Consider the following 18,906-nt stretch of genomic DNA (forward strand, 5'->3'; position numbering starts at 1 on the left):
AATCCAGTATTTGAAGAGGATGCAAAAATCACCTGCTTGACTTGCTTCAAATAAAAATTCAACAGTTACTAATATTCAGCTATTTGGGTTTTCCGCAATCATTTGAAGGCAACCCTGAAAATGATTTTTTTTTTCTATTTGGTTTGATATTCCATTACCCTTGCTTACTTCAGCAATATAGTTTTCTTCCTACCTGCTGCCTGTTTGCTTTCAAGAAAGTCTGCTCGTGTGACTTGTCCTGGAACAATTTGCTTATACAGATACACAGATTAAAAATAGGAGTAAGCCTAGCTACACATTGAGACAATCTCCCATCTCAGAAATAATCTGTAACAATTGATGTACATCATATCCCAGCGCTGGTCAGGAAAAGCAAGGCTTTGCAGAGGTTAAGAAGCCCTGTCATACTCTGGAATTGACACTGTTTGCCCTGTACCCAGCCACATGGCATTTGGAATAGGGGATCATATTAAGGATTTAAAACATTGGACTAACAGGACTTCACTCGGTGCTGCAAAAGTATCAACTGTCAGGTAAAGCAGCAGAGAAAACAAAGTTTTGGCATGCTCATGACGGGTTGTCTTTCATCCATCATACTTTGGCTTTGGGGCTTTTTGCCATTTCTTGGTTTTCTTCTGGGCCTTCAGTTCAGTATTCAACATTGTTTCAAAAATATGACATGACAAGACATCATATTTATTCTGTCATGATAATTTGGTATATTTGAACATATCAATCCTCTGTAAATAAAGTGAAGGGCTATGAAAGAGAATTTTAGCTCTGCAGTCTGCTTTAAGGCCTTTGATTTTACTTTGATTTGGAAATGTCATGGTTCATCGCAAGCTCACCAGAGTGAGTTTAATGGATTAGAATATGTTATTAAAATGAGATTGCTGGAGAAGTGTATTCCACAGATGTGGAGTACTGAGAAGGGAGATTAAACAAAATGACTGGTGAAAGGCCTCCACTGCATTAAAAGGCACTGTACACTACTTTTTCTTTCTTGCCTTACAGGATAAAGGGCAGGAGTAGCACTACATGTTCACTACAGCAGACAAGTTTTCTCTGTTTTTAGCTTTTCTTCATTTATGTTGATACATCAAAAAAGATCTCTTAAAGATATATACAGAAAAGCATTAATCTTACATGTGGTGTTACAAACACAAAATGTGCATATCTGTGCTTTTGAGAATTTTTTAAGTACTTTTTGAGATTTTTTCCTAAAACGTGATTTCTCTCAAGGATTTAGTTGATTCAAGAAAACCTTTTTTCATAAACAACTCCTTACCTTCTCTGCTGCCCCAGGGACAAGCTCTCCTGTTTTGGCTTTGACTCTATTTTTCTGTCTCACATGTGTGGGATGGTTTGAGTGGCAGCCCCAGTCACTGACTCTAACAGCAGATGCCACTGTTGGCAGTGCAGTCCTTTGCTGGCTGTTCACAGCAACAAGTGTGGAGGTAAGTGACTACAGCCACTGACAAGACTCTTCTGGGGAGTGGGGATGCGGGATGCTCTGGATAAGGGAGTAGCATGGTTGATATAAGTACAACAGCATACCTTGGGGAGCACAGCACGGGGACATGCCAGCTGCTTGGAGTAAGCCAAGTCCACTAGTGTTAGCTGCTCCACTGCAGCTCCGGCCCTGGCAGATCAGAGCCGATGGCTGCAGAGCAAGGGGAGCATCAAAGGGAGCAGATCTAAGAAGAAAGGAAGTGGGAAGGGGAAGGCAAGCAAAAGAAGCGAAGCCAGCAACCACCATGGAAAAAGATGACACTACCATTCCTGCCCCCACTCCTATGAGTGATGTATCAAAAATTACCGTGAATCTTAGTTTAAATATATGGGGTGAAACTAGATGGAAGCTGTAGAACAACCAATCCTTGTTCTGCTACATTTTGAAGATTCACTCCACTTTATTTCCTCAAGTTGAAAGGTCTAATTCTGCAATCTGAAAAAAATCCCAAACTAACTGTTTCTGTGTTCCTGGAGGGGGAAACAGGCTGCCGCATAAGACTGTCTTACTTCTTTCACCTCTGTTATGTTCTGGAAAAAAGGCATCAATGGTTAAGTAATCAGAGAGTTTCTGAGCTCGTGTTTAAAAATGCCATTTTTCTTCTTTATATAAAAGAACACGTTTTTTTTTCTGTTGCTGAACGTAGCATATTGAGTTGTACAAACACATATTAATGCTTCTGTAGAAGAACCAAGGTCTTTTGTGAGTGATGATGTCCACGATACCACTGAAGGCTGCAGAGACTGCAATCCTGAGGAAGTTTATCTCTTGTTTTGATTGTCTAGCAAGAGTAAAGGGAAAGTAGCACTGATTCTAAACACCCAGCTGCTCGCTGGCAGTGGCACCTCTGGCTTCCCTGTACAAGAGACACAGACATAACATACTTGAGAGAGTCCAAGAAGGGACCACAAGGATGATTAAGGGACTGGAGCACTCCACATATGAAGAAATGCTGAGAGAGCCAGGACTGTTCAGCCTGGAGAAGAGAAGGCTCAGGGGTATCTCATCAATGTATATAAATACCTGAAAAGAAGGTGCAAAGAAGATGGACCCAGGCTCTTTTCAGTTGTGTACAGTGACAGAGGCAATAGGTACAAAATTAAACAAGGAGGTTCCCTCTGAACATCAGGAAATATGTTTTTCCTGTGAGGGTGACCAAGCACTGAAGCAGATTGCCCTTAAAGCTTGTGGAATCTCCATCCTTGGAGATATTAAAAAAATTGTCTGAACATGGTCCTGGGCAACCATCTCTAGGTGTCCCTGCTTAACCAGAGGGATTGAACAAGATGACCTCCAGATGTCCCTTCCAACCTCAACCGTCCTGTGATTCCTTTGGTATAAGTATCAGCTGTATATCCTTGAGCTTTACATTCACACCTTTACAGAACAGCTAATTATCAGCAACAGCTCTGACATTTCATGTCAGAGTATTATGTTTTAATACTTAAATTTTGCAGACTTTGCCTAGCTTCAAATTATTTTCTTTGAATTATTGTTCAGTGTAATCTTTTTATGCTATTGGAGGTTGTTTCTTTATAGGTGTATTTCATTTACGAACACACAAGTACAGCTAATTACAATTTATGCTTTTGTTGTGTTTCTCCACCAAAAAATTCAAAGGAGAGAGCTGTTAAAACATTATCTTGTATCTCCTATGTGGAGACAAGCATTTCATAACATATGCTTGACCATATGGAATTGATAACTTTTATATACCACATTTTACCTGGGAATGAGATACTGAATAAAAGGAATTTTTGTATGAATTATAATCTTTTCCTTGTGATAAGAAAGCTTACCCCAAGTATTTCTGAGACCACATATTGAAATAATAAAAATGACACAATGCAGTTCAACAGATTCAGCTCAGGAGCTGAAAGCATCCTACGTTCTAATTCCTATCCTATTTCATTTAACTATTTTTTACTCCATCAAGTCACTTAATACTTTTTTTTTTTTTTTATGTCCACTGCAAAGTGTACATAATAATACCATGCTGTGTTCTTTAAATTTTTTCAGTCCTCCAAAAAGTGCACTCATTGGGATTCTGGATTTTGAATAACCAGACTAGAGAGAAAATTGCCATAGGATGATTCATACAATTCAGAAACATCTCTAGCAGTCTAGCAGTACTAAACCATGGTACTGATGCATGTGTCCTGTTTTTGCTATAAATTTGCACAGATTCAGATTTTATTTTTGCAGTGTGATTCTTAGCCTCAGTTAGCAATAAGATAGGACTGAGGTTCCTTTGTTGTTTGCCAGGATAGACATCAAAGTACTTTGCATTCATGCAAAGAAACTACTTTATTGAGGGGAAAGAAGAGATGAAAAGTGGGGGAAAGAGAAAATAAGCTTTTTTTTTTTTTTCCATATTATAGTTTGGCAGGTTCATGTCTGTTTTGTTTTTCAAATCAGGTTTTTCATTTGTTAGAAGAAAGATTCCCTAAGCCCCTCCATCAGTCAGAGGATCATTGTTTTTGTAATGCAGGTGGTAAATAATCTTGTCAATTAGTCCAGTCTACTTAATTCACTGCACTGTATCTCTGAAAGTACATGGATGATACAGAAAAGAAATGTACTTCAGGATGTACTTGCTAATATATTCTTTTTTGTATTTAATCCAGTGCCCCCCTTAGATACAACACAGCAGATGTTCATTAAGTCCTTTCTTGTGGCTGTGGTGGCAGCACTTACTCCTTGCACCAGCTGAGAGGGACTGTTAAAAGCATTAGCTCTGTAAACCTGTGCACCTGTATACTACTTGATGGAGTATCTTAAATACTTGAAGAAATTAATCGCTGTTCTCCACCAAAGCAGCTGTTACTGAGAAACTCCTTCATTCTTCCCTCCCTACCGATGAGCAGAAATTCCCTGTTGCTGGCCTACTTCTCTCTCACATCTAGCCAAAAGAGAAGTTCAGGCTCTTGGGAACCTTCTTGGCTGACGAGGTGTGCTTTTGTGGTTCTCCAAAGCCGTTAGACAGCAGTGAACAGACATTGCAATTCCATACATACAATGAAAGGTAGGAAAGTTAAATTTGTGCATACAAGTACCAGAGATGTATTAAAAAAAATACAGGAAGACTGTTTCTATGGAGGATGCAACATCAACAACATACCAAGACCACATCAAGAAATTCTTTGAGGTTATGCCTCAGAGGCTAACTTGGATGTCAACAACCTTAGGGTTTTTGGAACACCAAAATTCTCCATCTTCCTTTTTGTTTGTCCACAGAAATATCAGCAGTATGAATCAGAGTTAACAGAAGTGAATCCTAAGTTAGTTTAATGAGTGGTTTGGGGTGAGTTTGAGAAGATTTTACCATGAAAGCATTACTCACATTTCTGTAGTTAGGTCTGAGGCAAAGCTCTTACCATATCATTTCCATTCTACTTACCCTAAACTTTTAATCAGACTAACAATCAGTTAAAACTGTTCTGTGCACTTATTTTCAGATTTATAGGATTTGAATTATGTCTGTAAGGACTCAAAATGTATAATTGCTCATTACTATCTCCTGTGCCTGCCTGAAAGCAAAAATAAGACCAAAATTCTGGAGGAAAAAAAAAAAAAAAAAAAAAAAAAAAAAGGGTAGTATATATTCATTTGAAGCAGAACCTGGTGTGGTCTTTTTCACTGATACTCTGGGAAGCCTTTGTAGGACATCCTATTTTAGCAGCAAGCTGTCCAACTGAGTATCAGTGGAAAGAGTAGGCTTTAGAATAAAGAGAAATGCTGAATAAGCATAAACATTATCAAAGCTGCTCTCTGGCTCCATTGCTTCTGCAGAGCTTCCATAAATTCAACCAGAAACAACATTATTCAAAGATCTTTTACTCTCAGATGTATACATGCATCAGAAGCTAACAATAGTATAAGTAGCACTCCTCCTCCTTTCGTTCCTTATGGACGTACACTGTTTTTCTTTACAGGACTTGTAAAACCCTTTCTAAAACTAAAAAAACTCACAGCATAAAGGAGTCCTATTTTTGGTGGTTTTTTTTTTTTGAAAACATAGCTGCCAGATAAAATTCAATGTTGTTAAATAAATAAACAAATATTTATAATGCTGAAAATACTATTTTTCAGATTTCTACAGTAGCTATATGTGAGTGAAGTCAGACTTGTTGTCTGTATTTAGACAACAACAAACAATGTGTATGAGTGTCTAAAGAAAACCAACATAACCAATATATATGTTCAAACATTTTTGTCAGATGTTTTTAGAAAGTAATTTTATCACCATACTTCATAATTCACTCTGCACTCCAATTCTGTTTGAAAGCACCAGAGGCTGAACTATGTAGATTTTCAGGGAGACAGCTGTGGCTCTTGATTCAGAGCCATTTGTGGATAGTACAAGTTAGAGTTGTAACAGCTGTAAATTTCTTCAGGGACATCACTCTAGTGGATCATCAAGTTAAAGGAGTCCCTTGTTATGGAAGGACAGGGTACAAACGTGCCTTTTTTTGATCACAGTCAGTCCCAAGAACAGATTTATTGTGAAAAAGGAAGCAGGCAGAGAGCATCAGGAGATTAACTACACTAGTACAGTCTGGAGTAGGGTATGCTTCTTGTTACGTGGCGAGGCACAACCATTTGCCTTTGCAGACTCCCTTTCTGATAACAGTAACCAGAACGAACACAAAAGAGTTATGATTCCAATTCCCTTTAACTCAGTCCTTTAACTATCTACTATTTATAATGTGAACCTTTCCAGACCAGTTAAACACGCATATGCAAAGCAAAAGAGATTAACAATTAGCTCCTTTTCATTGAGCATATCTTGTTATTTATCATTCTTACTGATAAATACTTAAGTCATGCCATAGCTACATTGTTCCCTGCTTTTGGACAACTCCTTCATATGCACCCTTCTGTGTTTTGAATAAAGCATGCCTACATCTTCTGAACTATGCTGTCTTATGCAATTAAGCCAAACAATCTGTGGTATGCTGTCAGCTGACAACGTCAGCACAAAATGCTAGGCAGGTTATCAATTGAGATGTAGGAAGTATCCTTGCAAAATTACTTTTAGTTAGAATTTACAGCACATTTTAGGCTAAAAAGGACCATTATGAACATCTATTCTGCCTTCCTATATTAGATATATGAAAAAATATTAAAGGATAGTGGAAGAAATTATTTTCTATTCATCCAAATTGCAAAAGAGCAAAAACTGAGAGGATAATTGGATTCTGTTCTGTACAACAATAGCAGTCCTTCAAAAGTTAAATGTTCTCACTGGTAATATTAAAGGTCTGGCACTTATTTACACAAATATTAACTAGTTTTTGTCAGTCTGACTTCAAATATTGTCATTCCTAACTAGTCCTAAATCACCATTCTGGACTGTAGACTCTAACTATAAATACAAACACAATGAAGTACTCAAACAATGGAGAATGGAGGGAGGAAAAGGGGAAAGCCTAACACTTACCATGCAACAGTTTATATTTAAGCACAAGCACATCTGGACATGCACAGACAAGCCTAAAGATAGAAATGAGACAATAATGCAATTATCTTAGTTTTATCTTTATTTACAAAAAATAAGAGCTGCAATCTTGATCTATTTGTGCAAATGCAAATAGTTATGTTTTCTGATAAGAGATTTTACCCTGGTAAAGATGGTTATAAATCAGGTCCACATCCATGTGGATCTCATCTGACCAAAAACCAAAGATCCGGTTCTGACTGCCTTGGTGGTGACACAGAACAGGAATTAGGTATTGCCTCAGGTGCCGTCATTAACTTCAAGGGAAGTATTGACATAAATGAGGTTTCAGTTTTGTCTTGGTATTACAAATTTTCTAATCTCATGCTTTCTTTCGTGTGGATTATTTAGAGAGCAGGAGTACAGGAGTGCTGCTGTACAACAGGCCTGCTTTTTCAGGATGGAAAAGGCTCCATCATTATAAAAGCTCCTTGTGAATGCCAAAGATAAGTAACTGGCAGCTAATTTCAGAAAGCAAAGTATATCCTTCATAGTTTTTTATTGACTTACATAACAAAATGTCCTATTGATAACTCAAACTGAATTTTAAATGAGAAAAGGAAATCCAGTTTATCCTGTCCCACAGCTGCCACATGTACTTTCTCACTGTAGGATGTCACCTATAAACAAGTTTATAACATTATAGTAGAATATTTAAAAGGATACAAATGTAAATGGAGAGTAAAAGCGTTTTTTTTACACTGATGGAAAACAAGACTGAACTTTATAAACCACTCAGCTCATTGAAATTTAATATTCTCAATGAAAATAAATGAGTCTGTCACTTTAATAGGCAATGATCCTGTTGCTTTCCCTAAGTGGTTGAACTCTTACAGATACCCAGAAGTTAAAATAGGCCAGTTTTTCTCCACTGCTAACCACCAGGGCCTTATTTCACATATATAGTTTCACTGCACATTATCTTAATGCAACAGATGTAAAATAAAATCTTCAAGGTAGTCTGAAGTTCAATATACAGGTATTTTCAGGAGGCATACAAGCCATTTGCAGAGATAGTGTTACAGAATATAATAAGTAAAATGACTAAAATAATAAAGGCCTTAGCTCTACCAGATTAGCAATTAGCTAAATTAAAATCATATCTTGCTGGTACTTTTTTTTTCTGTTTCAGAGCAGACCCAACAATGGGATTTAGATACCTGTATTAATTACTTAGTTACTACAATGCTTAACTGTCAGCTCTGTGACCTCTGAAGTGGAATCCAAAAACTTGTTATGTACTGAACAAGTTCAGTACTTACTAAGTATAAATTGCATCAGAATAAGAATTCATAGAGTTGAATGCTAAAGATATCTATAACAGAGTAAATAACTAGATTAAAAACAAACAAACAAAAAAGGACAGTTTTGGGTCCCAGACTTCATGTCCCAGGAAAATTTTGTCACTTTAAGCTAGTAACTTTAAGTGGAAAGAAATAAAACATTCTAGGAAACAGGGACTAAACCTTGGGTTACCTAAGTGTCTTAGGCACTAAATTAGGGAGTCATGTTCCCCCATAGGTGCTCTACTTCTAGTGCCAAATCTTGGGAATCAGATACACATGCAAATTAATAGAGCTCATTGAATTACCTTCTATCAGCTGAACCATGGTAACCAGCCCGGAGTACTCTTCTCGTGTGGCAAACGTGCGATAAACGCACTGTAATTTACACCTGGCTTCTATACTTAATGTGGATTTAGCTGCCTGCTTTTTAGGCCAGAACAGTTCAGAAGCGTGTGCACATATTCTCCACTAGTGCTTCTGTTAAAAAGAAGAAAAAAAAAAAAGGCAGGAAGTTTAGGTACTTCCAGGGTTAAAGAAGGGTTCTGGTTTTTATTTAAATTTTGATCTCGGGTATTTTAGATGCCAAGGTCCTTTTCAGGAACCCTTGAGCCTCAGTGGGGTTTAGCAGGAGCTCGGAAAGATGTGAAGCCACGTTAGCGGGACCTGAAGGAAAGGAAAGGAAACTCCCTCGACACCGCCACGACTCAGGTCACGGAGGCAGCGGTAAAACTGCCTGTTCCCGGGACACGGTCCCGCTGCTCCCCAGGGCCAGGGCACCCCTCGCCCCAAGGCTGCCTGATGGGGGCCGGCAGCAGGCCGCAGACAAAGGGACGCACGGCCGGTCGGGGAGCCAGCAGCCCTCACAGCCGGGCAGCCGCTTCCCGCGCCGCTATCCCTGGCAGGGCGGGGGTGGGGGCTGGGGTGGGGGCTCTCGTACCCTCCCAGCTGCCCAAAAAGGCAGCGGGGATGTGGCCGGAGTGCTAAAGCGTCCGGGAGCTAACGGCGCGGGGCCACCGGTGGACGGCAGTCTGGCCTGGAAGGCCGCTGTTCCCCTCAGGTGGTTGTTTCCTACCCCTACGCCGGCCGACCCCCTTCGCGCCGTGGGCAGAACTCGTTTGGAAGCAGGAGGGGTCCCCCTCGCCGCCTTTCCCCCGCACCCCTCCTTCCTGCCCTACGCGCTTCCCCGCTGGACGTTTTCTGCCCCGGATCCACAACCCGGGCCTGCCCAGCCCGGCGCCGGGCAGCGCCGGCAGGGTTAACGCTGAGGAATGCGGCGGGAGGAATGTGCATGCAGATGAGATGGATGCTAATCTCATGCTAATGAGCGGCGGCCGCGGCCGCCTGGGGCTCAGCCGGGCTCCCCGCGCCCAGACGGCAGCTGGGCTCCGCCGGCAAGCCTGACCCGGGGCTGCCGCGGCGCGGGCAAAGGCGGCAGCCCAGGCATGGTGGACTGAGACCCGGCTGCGGAGGAGGGCTTTCCCGGGCTTCCGTGAGCAGCCCGCTGCGTGTTCCCCTCCGGCCCCCTCTCCGTCCTCCCCCGTCTCGGGTGGGGGCTTTTCCCGCTTCCCGTCTTTCTTTCTGTCCCTATGGAGCAGTTACCCCCGCCGCCTGACCATGCCTAGGAAAGCGGGGAATGGGCAGCTCCCCTTACCCGATGGCTGGGAGGAGGCGAGGGATTACGACGGCAAAGTCTTCTACATCGACCACAACACCAAGCAGACCAGCTGGATCGACCCCCGGGACAGGTGGGTGTGCGGGGCAGGGAGGCGACGAGGCCCCGGCGGGCCCCTCGCCGCGGAGGGGACGGGGCGGGGGAGGGCAGGGGAAACCCCTCTTCGCAGCCACGCACGCAGTGCCCTCGTGGGTACAGCCTGTTTTGAAGCCCGTTGTATGAGTTGATGGGGGGGGGGGGCGTGTAGAGCTCTTCCCGGAGGCGACGGGGCTCGCTGGCATTGAAGTTCCCAGCAGGTACCAAAGTTTGCAAGTCCCTCCCAAACCGGAGGTGCTGGCTCTTCCCCATCCCTCTCCCCCGGGCGCCGCTGTGCGGGGCCGCCTCCCTCCCTCCCTCCCTCCTTCCCTCCCTCCGGGCCGGCGGAGCGTCCCGCACGCCTGTCCCTCCCCCCTGTGTGTCCGGCCGATCCCGGGGACCGCCTGCCCCCGCGGCCGGCCCGGCCCGCCCGCCCGGAGGGGACTGGAGCTGGAGCGGCGGGAGAGAGGCCTCGTGTGCTCGCTAGGCCTCGGCGAGCCCAAATCCTCTCAGCCCCCACGGCCAGCCGGAGCCCCCGCGGCCCTTGCAGCCCTTGCCAGGTCTAAGCACCGAAAATCGGCAAACCCCCTTGGAAAGGGCCTCGGTGAGCAAGGCAACCTGCGCAAGGGCTTCTTCTCGCCCAGCAATCGCCCGGGCAGGTCTTTGAGCTGGGTAGGGATCCTGGCTTTTGGGGTAGGCTTCTTTTAATAGTGTGGGGCGGGGGTGACAGACGCCGAAGATTCCTATTGCAAAACTTGTGTTTTGTCCAAAAGTAACTGAAAACCAAAACTCTGTGCGTATTATGAACTGCAGTGTTGCTGTTGAAAATAGTGTAGTCTAATTATTAAAAACTTTTAAAAGACATTATAAATTTATGGAACAAGCTGCACTGAATTATTAAAGGCGGCCTTGGTTTGTATTTCTCTGGTGAAATCAGAAAAGGTAGTTGTGACGAAGCCTGCCAGCTGTAAGTTGCAGAGGGAGAGTTTTGACAAGCATCATATACTGTGTTAGGCCTACTTCCCTGTCCTACTTGCTGTAACAGCAAATTCCAGTAGTGGCAATACTGGAATATACTTAATACTAACATTCATAGTTAAATTCCTTTGTACTTCAAAACATTAAATACCTTGTAAATATTAGTGAGGTGGTAAGGTATACAGGACAGTGTTCTTTATTACACCTGGCCTTCTCAGTTGATTATTTTTTTTACCACAGACAATAACAACTTATGGTTTTATGCTCTCTAGAAATAGCGAATTTGAAATTTTGTTTAGTTTTAGACTTTTAATTTGTGTTTGCAAAGCAGAATACAAATAGTACGATTGAGGTAAAGCAAAATGTGACATTGGGGCATACTCATTATAATATTGCCTTTTAAGTGTACTAATTTAAAGGGTTTTTTTTTACACATTCTATAGTACTGAAAAGTTCAAGAGTATTGATATTTGGTGGTAAAACTTGAGTCTTTGCTCTCATTAGCAGAGTAGACAGCTGAGTAACACTTGCATGTTTGCCATCCTATAGGGATAGGATAAATATTGTTTCATTAATATCTTGATTACAGGTGAAAGAGAAATGGAGGCCTCAGACTTGATAATCTGTAGTGAGAATAAGGAAGCAAAGACCTTTTTCAGAAAGAGTGGCATTTGAAATAGTTGCAAATCTATGTCAGTCATACAAAGCAAACAGAAAGAGAGATTTTGCCCTAGGTGCTGGAGAAAATCCGTGCTTTAGTGTACATGGCTCAACTGTGAAGCTGAATTGCATGCACAGAAAAAGGAGAGACTGACAAACTCATTTAATGTGCAGCTTACGGTATTTGTATTTGCAATATCCATATTTACAATCTGTGTTTATATTGGTGACCTCTTTTGGAAAAGTGAATAAGAAATGCATAAAAGTTCTGTGATGACTTTGCTCTAGATTCCATTGTATCTTTCAGGTATTTATAGAATATATGTTCAGAAACCAGACAGGGCATGATTAGGGCTTGCTGTCAGAAAAATTGAAAAGCAATCTTCCAAATTTGTCAATACAATAAAATCTAGATTCGTGCTGTTTCTAAAACTTATCTTAAATAGTCAAAATGAAGGTAATGGATTCTACAGAAAGACTGAAAACACACTCCCTTGTTTGATGATACTTTAGGACTTCTTTTTTCCAACTATTTTATCTGATGGAGGTCATAAAGTTTTCATAAGGTACTTATGGAATATCATAGAACATGGGCTCCTAAAATCTTTCATTAGTAAAGCAAGTCTGGAATAGATAAGTTTTTATGGACAGTATTCCTTCTGCTGTTGTTACACTGCATTCTCTGGATGATTACATAGAAAAGTCACGCTTGATGTTTTAAAATAGTTTTTATCCGCTTTGAATTAGAAGATACAAATACTGAAGACTACTGTGAGACATCTGCCATATGTCTGTGGGTTGCCAGGTGTATTTGAGCACAACTAGGAACGTTTTTGTTCCTGCCTTAAAATATTCATGTATAGAAATAAGCTGACAGTTGAAAATACCATATTTCAAAGCTGCTTGGAAAATTCTGTGGGTTTTTTAAAATACAGTGGGGTTTTTTTTCTCATGTCCTTTTCTAGACTGTTCTGATGTACATGTGTTTGTTACTGCTTATATGGTGCAGGTCTGTTAATATAATGATAACCTTGTGTACAGCTGTGAAGAAAACCTCACATCAGCTTCAAGCTTGGGGCTCAGTTTTCAGTTTTTGCCCACTTCATTTATTTGAGTAATCCCACTGATGTTAAAGAAGCTTACACTTGTAAGGGCAAGAGTGACTTCTAGGAGCATTGTGCAAACTATTTGAATTGCTCTGTTCTTTGGGGATTTTTGATGTTCTGCACTGTACAACAGTGATTTTTCTCTCCAAACATTAGGATACTGTGTTGATTTGCTTTGAAAACTGGTAGCCTAAAAGAGAGAGGGCACTTTAAGATATAAAGTGTGAGAAATGTAAAGACAAGAATGTGGGAGCTGTAGTAACATTTTCACTTGCTAAATATATAGGTGGTGTTTCTTTGTTTATGTCTCCTCCAAACTACAGCAAACTGAGGACTCCCTGGTCTTGACAGTTCTTCTGAAACTGGTTTATTGCAAGAAGGGAAATAGCCCAAAATATCAATTGTATCCTACTACTACTTGACTGAGCTAGAAAAAGGCAACTATGGACTGACAAGGATGAGCCAGATGAAAAGGTGGGAGAGGATTAGAGGAATTCATACTTTTTTTTTAAGTTCTCTTGCAACTCTTTCAAGTTTCTGAGATACTGAGTTACAGTAAGGTGTTGGTGTGTGGTGGTTTTTTTTTTTCTGATCGAGGATTAAGAGGGGCTTGGGGTGGAGACAGAAATTTGAAAAGGAAAATTTTTCATTTTTTCCGTCATTCCAACACATTTTAAGTAGGCCTAGTGTTTATGTTTCTTAGTGGAACCAACAGAGTAGAGCACCAGGGAGGAGCAGAATAGAGGATAAGAATCTCAGTACCCTCAAATCTTCAGCAGTTAGATGACCTTTGGTTTTCTCACCAGGAATGCAGGGCTTTTCATGCCTTGGTTTCTGCGTAGTAAATTGTCTGTGCTCCACTGGTGATCACTGCTGACTCAAACCAGATCTTTTTTTTTTTTTTTTTTTTTTTTTTGCTAGCTTGCCTAAAATGAGTTCCACATCACAAATTCTGGAGCTGCAAGTGATCTTTATTTAAAGGTTTATCTACACTCCTGTCAGAATCCTAAGGAGTGAGCTGCTATGAAAACAAAACCATCCTTTCTTTCTGCCCCCTTTTCACTTCTCTTTCCACTGAGGAGAAAAATCTGTTTAAAATACATTTGTACATTTGAAACACTTTGTAGTATACTGTAGTATACTTTTGCTAGAATGTTTCTAGAGTACTTGCTAACTATACAACCAAGAAAGTGCTTGAGAAACATCAGATGTGCAGAAACCAGGGAACTTTGAGTTCGTGAAATAATTTTCTCTGTGGTGATGTGGATGGGGAATGCAGTTTCCATTGCTGCTTTTATCTTTTGGAGATGTGAAAACACTACAGTTTTTATAATGGAATTCTGTAATTTGTGCAAGATTTGTCTAAATTAGAACCTTTATTAGGTTTCAGCAATTAAACATTGTGTGCCCTTTTCCCTTAGAAAAGAAGGGCACTTTTTTCCTTACTTTTTCACTGGAACTTTCTTTCCCTTGTCCTGTAAACAGCAGAGGCTGTGAGGGGGGAAGATACTGAGGCTGAAGTTACTTGAGCAGGGGCACTTTCATCCTGTCTCTTTCCTGGGCACTACCATAGCTCAGGGTGCTTGGTTCCAAGCTCCAGTCGCAGTGGAGACTCAGAGAAATATTGGAGGCATATAAGATACTGTGCTGGTGAAGTTAAATCTAGCAAATAAGAAGCAAGCAGGAAAGGGAATAACGTGATGGGAGGCATCATCAGAGATTGGAAAATATGTAGTATTGATTTTTTTTTAAATTTTTTTTTTTTTTTTAATGTAAGTGAGCTGTGTTGTGACAGATGAGTAGAATAACTTTACTTATCTGAAGTGTCTGGTGTCTGAGGCGAATACAGTTCTATGTGAAATTGGTGATTGTAGGACTTCAGGTAAAATAGGAAAAACTTCTGAAATGTTAAAACTTCTAGGGAGGTGGAAGGGAACAAAATTTAGGCAAGAAATAGGAGTATGATTCACCTGTCCTTTGAAGAATAATGATGTTAAATTGAAGTGTTAGTCATTATGTTTTGAAAGCAGTGGATCTTAATTCTGTTTTTAAGAGCAAATCTGAACATTGCTGATTTAAGGTATGACTAGAGCAACTACTTGATAAATCCTTTCTTCAGGGTCCTGCTTGCTGAGAATGAATTTAATGGTAAACCATTACTGAAAGGTGTTTTTTTTTCTCATTCCTTTTCTGTTTTCCTTTGCATCTCCCTTGTTTGCTCGTAGCTGAGGAGGGAGTGAGGCTTTTACATTTATGGTGGCGTGGAGCTGTTAAGTTACTGCCTCAACATACCTTATGAAATTCTAAGCTTAATAAGAAGTAGTCACCTGCCTATTTTGGAAAATGAGTAGAGGATCATTTGGTGACACTCCGAGGTGTGTACAAGTTGCAATAATCCTATAGTGAGATAGGACAGGGAATCTTATTTTATTTTATTTTTTCCCCATACTATCTCTTTCTGTCTCGTTTTATGCTGTAGTATCATTTGCTGGTTTTTATTCTAAGTCCACATAATTTGTTCCTGTCTCCTTGTCTGCTCAGGAATGTGCATGTTCCCTGTGAAACTGTCTCGTATCTCATTCTGGTTTCAGTGACAGGTTGGGAACTGCTTTTACTTAATTGATGTGTATTTATTCAAAATAAAACCCGTGATGCAAGTACTGAACTCGCAATGAGAGACTAGCTGTGTCTGAACTTCTGACACCTTCATTTGTTTATCCAGTGTAAAGTAGAATTCTAATATTACAGTGCTAATATAGCTGATAGCATCAGACAGTGTTAAAATACATAATGATTGTGTATGTGGGTTTTTTAACCAGTCTGTCATTTGCCTGGGGCTATGTGGTGTTGATTTTAGTATTAGTGAAAATGACTACGGTAACTCTGAGATAACACTTTTATTCTTTATTTCTCTGGGAGTGATAGGCCTGCACTGTATCTTTCATCTCAGAACATGTGAATTTAACAAGTCGGGAAATGCTACGGAGTATTTGCTTATGTGTGCAATGTACCACTGGTTAAAGCCAAGGACTGTTGACCTGGTATGTAAAGTGGGGCAAGTGGTCTAGACTGTGGTTTATCCAGACCTATGTCTGTAGTACTTGCCTACTGGAGCTATTTCGATTAAAACCGATCTCGACTTACAAGATAGCATTACTGTAGTTGTCTTGCACAAAGTAAGCCTTAATGAGAAGCTGTACGCATGAAGGAAAAGAGATCTTTTCTCAAATGGAGGGAGCTGAGCTGAAAACAGCTCTGAAGGCATCCATCAGAACTATCTTATATTTTCAGAGAAGGGGAACTGGCCTTACTTTGAAGTAATGGCTGTGAAAGAAGTTTTCATTTTTACAGGTAAGGGCCAATATATACATCAAATACGACAAGTTATTTACCACTTTAGAGATCTGTACAGATTACATTAAGAGTTCTTGTTTTCCACCAGTTAAATAGTTTGTGTTCAACCCTTTGGTTAAAACTCTACACTTTGAACATGTTATTAAGGTTATTAGAATAAGATAAGAGGATTTCTTAACTTCCACTCACTAACGTTTGTAACATCTAGAGACAAGTTGAATTTTGTGAAATAGGTTTTGTTTGGATTTTCTTGCTACTTTTTTCTTTTTGGCCTAAAAAAATGGTATAGGTATTTGAGATTTCACAATTTTTATACCACGCAGATGACTAAAAACTAGAAGAGTACTCATGGAAGTAATGGAAAGGAGTGAAACTGGACCAACATACAGTAATATTTCTATCATGACACATTTTCAGAAAGGCACGAATAGAAACATTGCTGAGATTCCACAACTGTTATGCTGGGAGATGTAAATTCTTATTACAGCAACCTGCAAGTGGAAAAGGGTTGTAGAGGGGTAATGCAGCCCACTAAGTCTGGACTGTCATGGTTCTGTTTACCTCTCCTGCCACCAAATAGTAAGCTGTGACCCCAGGCAAAAATTGAACACCTTCTTTTAGGGTTGTTTTCCAACAGAATCAGCTTGCTGTGTCACTGAATGGATACTAGTGCTGGTGTGAGACAGAAGGTGAGTCCAGAGCTGGGAGCAAAATGGGAGAGCGGTGCTGTAGGAACCCAGATGCAGGTCAATTTTGGCTGCCATGGAACTGTCGTCTTAGGTGTCCATTTCTTTTGTTGGGTTTCTCCATTGTTTTCTTGTGCATGTCTTTGTGTTCACATTTGCTTTGCTGTGAACCAGCAGTACAGCTGTCACAGACATCTTGATCATAAGCATGTTTTCTGTCACTGAGAAACTTTTATGATGTTACCAACTTTTTACTGACTTGTAAAATGTTTGTTACTGTGAAGCTCTTGCTGAAGAGAAATTTTGTCATTGCATGGTTGCAGAATTAGATCCTGTTTTCCAGGAGTGTGCTACTGTTGACAGTATGGTTATGAATAGCTAATTCCTACTGTGTATTAAACTAGATCAGGAATTCTTTGACTTTAGTGCATTTTTTTCCTAATTATTCATAAAATGTGTTTTAGACTCTGATGCAAAGTATCTCACCAGAATGATGATATAATTCCAGACTTTGAATGTTCTGTTGTGTGAAGCAAACTGGAGTCATTTGTCTTAACGTATCTGAGGGTGTCATCTGTATGGACAAATTGACTTACCCTTCATTTGGAAGGAGCAGCTAGGGGCTGAAAAGGGGAGTGGTACAGTAGTTACGTTTTCTGCTTTGTGTTGCTTGAGTATTTTGTAGGATTTTGCTTTGTGGATGTAGGGTTTGGCTCTTTTTAAATAGCTCACTTTGAGTGTTGCTGAATACTATTGCCCTTCCCAGTGACTTTTTCTGTGTAAAACCATTAGTGATGGTGAAGTTCCTACCTCATGAAGTAAATCTCTGACTCTTATTTTTAAAAGGTGATGAAAGGGCTTTTGTGGGGGGACATTGCTTCCCCGCACCCCCCTTAGGTGTACTTTTTAAAGGCTAATTTGCTCTTAGAATTTTTTGGTTGGTTAGGACTCTGAGCTAGAGGCAGTCTGTCAGTGGTATGAATGTATTCTGTCAACTGAAACAATCATATACATCTTGTAGAACAAGATCAGATGCTATCCTTTGATCTTGGATACTGTTTGTACTTGAAAAAAGGCAACTTTATCTCATCAACCCTGAATGCATATTGTATTCAAAGTAGTTGTTTGGGTATGTAAAGACGTATTGTCTTGGGACAGCAAACTCAAATTTCTACATGCTCTTGCTGCATGCTATACAATACTGTATGTTGGACTTGCTTTGGTATATCTCTGCTATTTTTCTCAATTCATTAAATCAGACTTTATTTGAAAAACAAAAAGAAACAACTGGGATGCCTTCCATAATATGCTGTTTGTTCTGATAATCGGGCTTTTAGTGTCTAGAAATACCAATTTATTTTTTTTTTACTTTCAGTATAGAGGAAAAAATCTAGAAGAATCTATGTTTTTGCTAAATCCTGCTAGAACACTCTACTTCAGCAACTTTCAACTTTTATTAGCAACTTTCTCAAGTTGTTAATGAAGGAACAGTACTTTACACGTCTATGGTTTCTTTTTAAAGTACTTTTAAGTGCTAAGCTTTAGTCTTCTCCAGATAAGCATATCTTACAGCCTGTAGATCAGACCTGTGAAGAATTGTTACTCTGATTAAAAGCCTTGTCCTTCACTCTTAAGAGCTTACCTCCCTCATAGAGCTGCGAATGTCTGACAAAGATGCGGATATTTTTAATCTTGTGGCAGATGAACTTTTGATTTGCTACAGATTGTGTACAAGCACGTCATACCATATGGCCGTAAGTATGCCCAACACATGATGAATGGCACCTGCCTTTTCGCTATGCGGCAGGCGTATGTCTTAGTAGCATCTTGTCAAGTCACAATTTGACCAAGCGCAGGTGTCTCCTGTCATATAGCTGCATGGCAGTGTTTTTATTGGGATCACAATGTGGCAGAACAATTCTGGTTGCTTCTGTCTGTCACCCTGTGACACTTCTGGTCACTAGAAGACAGGGTGATTTGCTATGTGGTTCTCTAATACTTCCAGAAGAGGAGGTATGGCCTACTTCAGCGGAAAAAGTGGGCATTGTAACCTCGCTCGCTGCCTGTGGTGGATCA

At 40.5% G+C, this 18,906-nt stretch overlaps 2 protein-coding genes across 5 annotated transcripts in view; one reads left to right on the forward strand and one right to left on the reverse strand.

Moving 5' to 3' along the window:
• The window catches only part of DCTD (dCMP deaminase), a 59,889-nt gene extending 49,798 nt beyond the window's left edge, over positions 1-10,091 (reverse strand). The window contains exons 1-3 of one of the 2 annotated variants that reach the window (XM_086747285.1): positions 9,951-10,091; positions 8,605-8,776; positions 6,957-7,009 (exon numbers count right to left, since the gene is read on the reverse strand). The gene's annotated coding sequence lies outside the window, so the exon portion shown is untranslated. The remainder of the gene's footprint in view (positions 1-6,956; positions 7,010-8,604; positions 8,777-9,950) is intronic. The other variant, XM_086747286.1, reaches the window with a different exon arrangement.
• WWC2 (WW and C2 domain containing 2) overlaps positions 9,653-18,906 on the forward strand; it is a 102,228-nt gene continuing 92,974 nt past the window's right edge. Inside the window, exon 1 of one of the 3 annotated variants that reach the window (XM_086747282.1) lies at positions 9,653-10,044. In XM_086747282.1, coding sequence (XP_086603408.1) covers positions 9,914-10,044 — 131 coding nt within the window. In that variant the 5' untranslated portion in view covers positions 9,653-9,913. Of the gene's footprint in view, positions 10,045-10,524; positions 10,651-18,906 lie in introns of those variants that run through there. The other 2 variants (XM_086747283.1, XM_086747284.1) reach the window with 2 other exon arrangements.

This window comes from Chlamydotis macqueenii, chromosome 4 (assembly GCF_036417535.1).
Source record: "Chlamydotis macqueenii isolate bChlMac1 chromosome 4, bChlMac1.mat, whole genome shotgun sequence".
In the NCBI taxonomy this organism is placed as follows: domain Eukaryota; kingdom Metazoa; phylum Chordata; class Aves; order Otidiformes; family Otididae; genus Chlamydotis; species Chlamydotis macqueenii.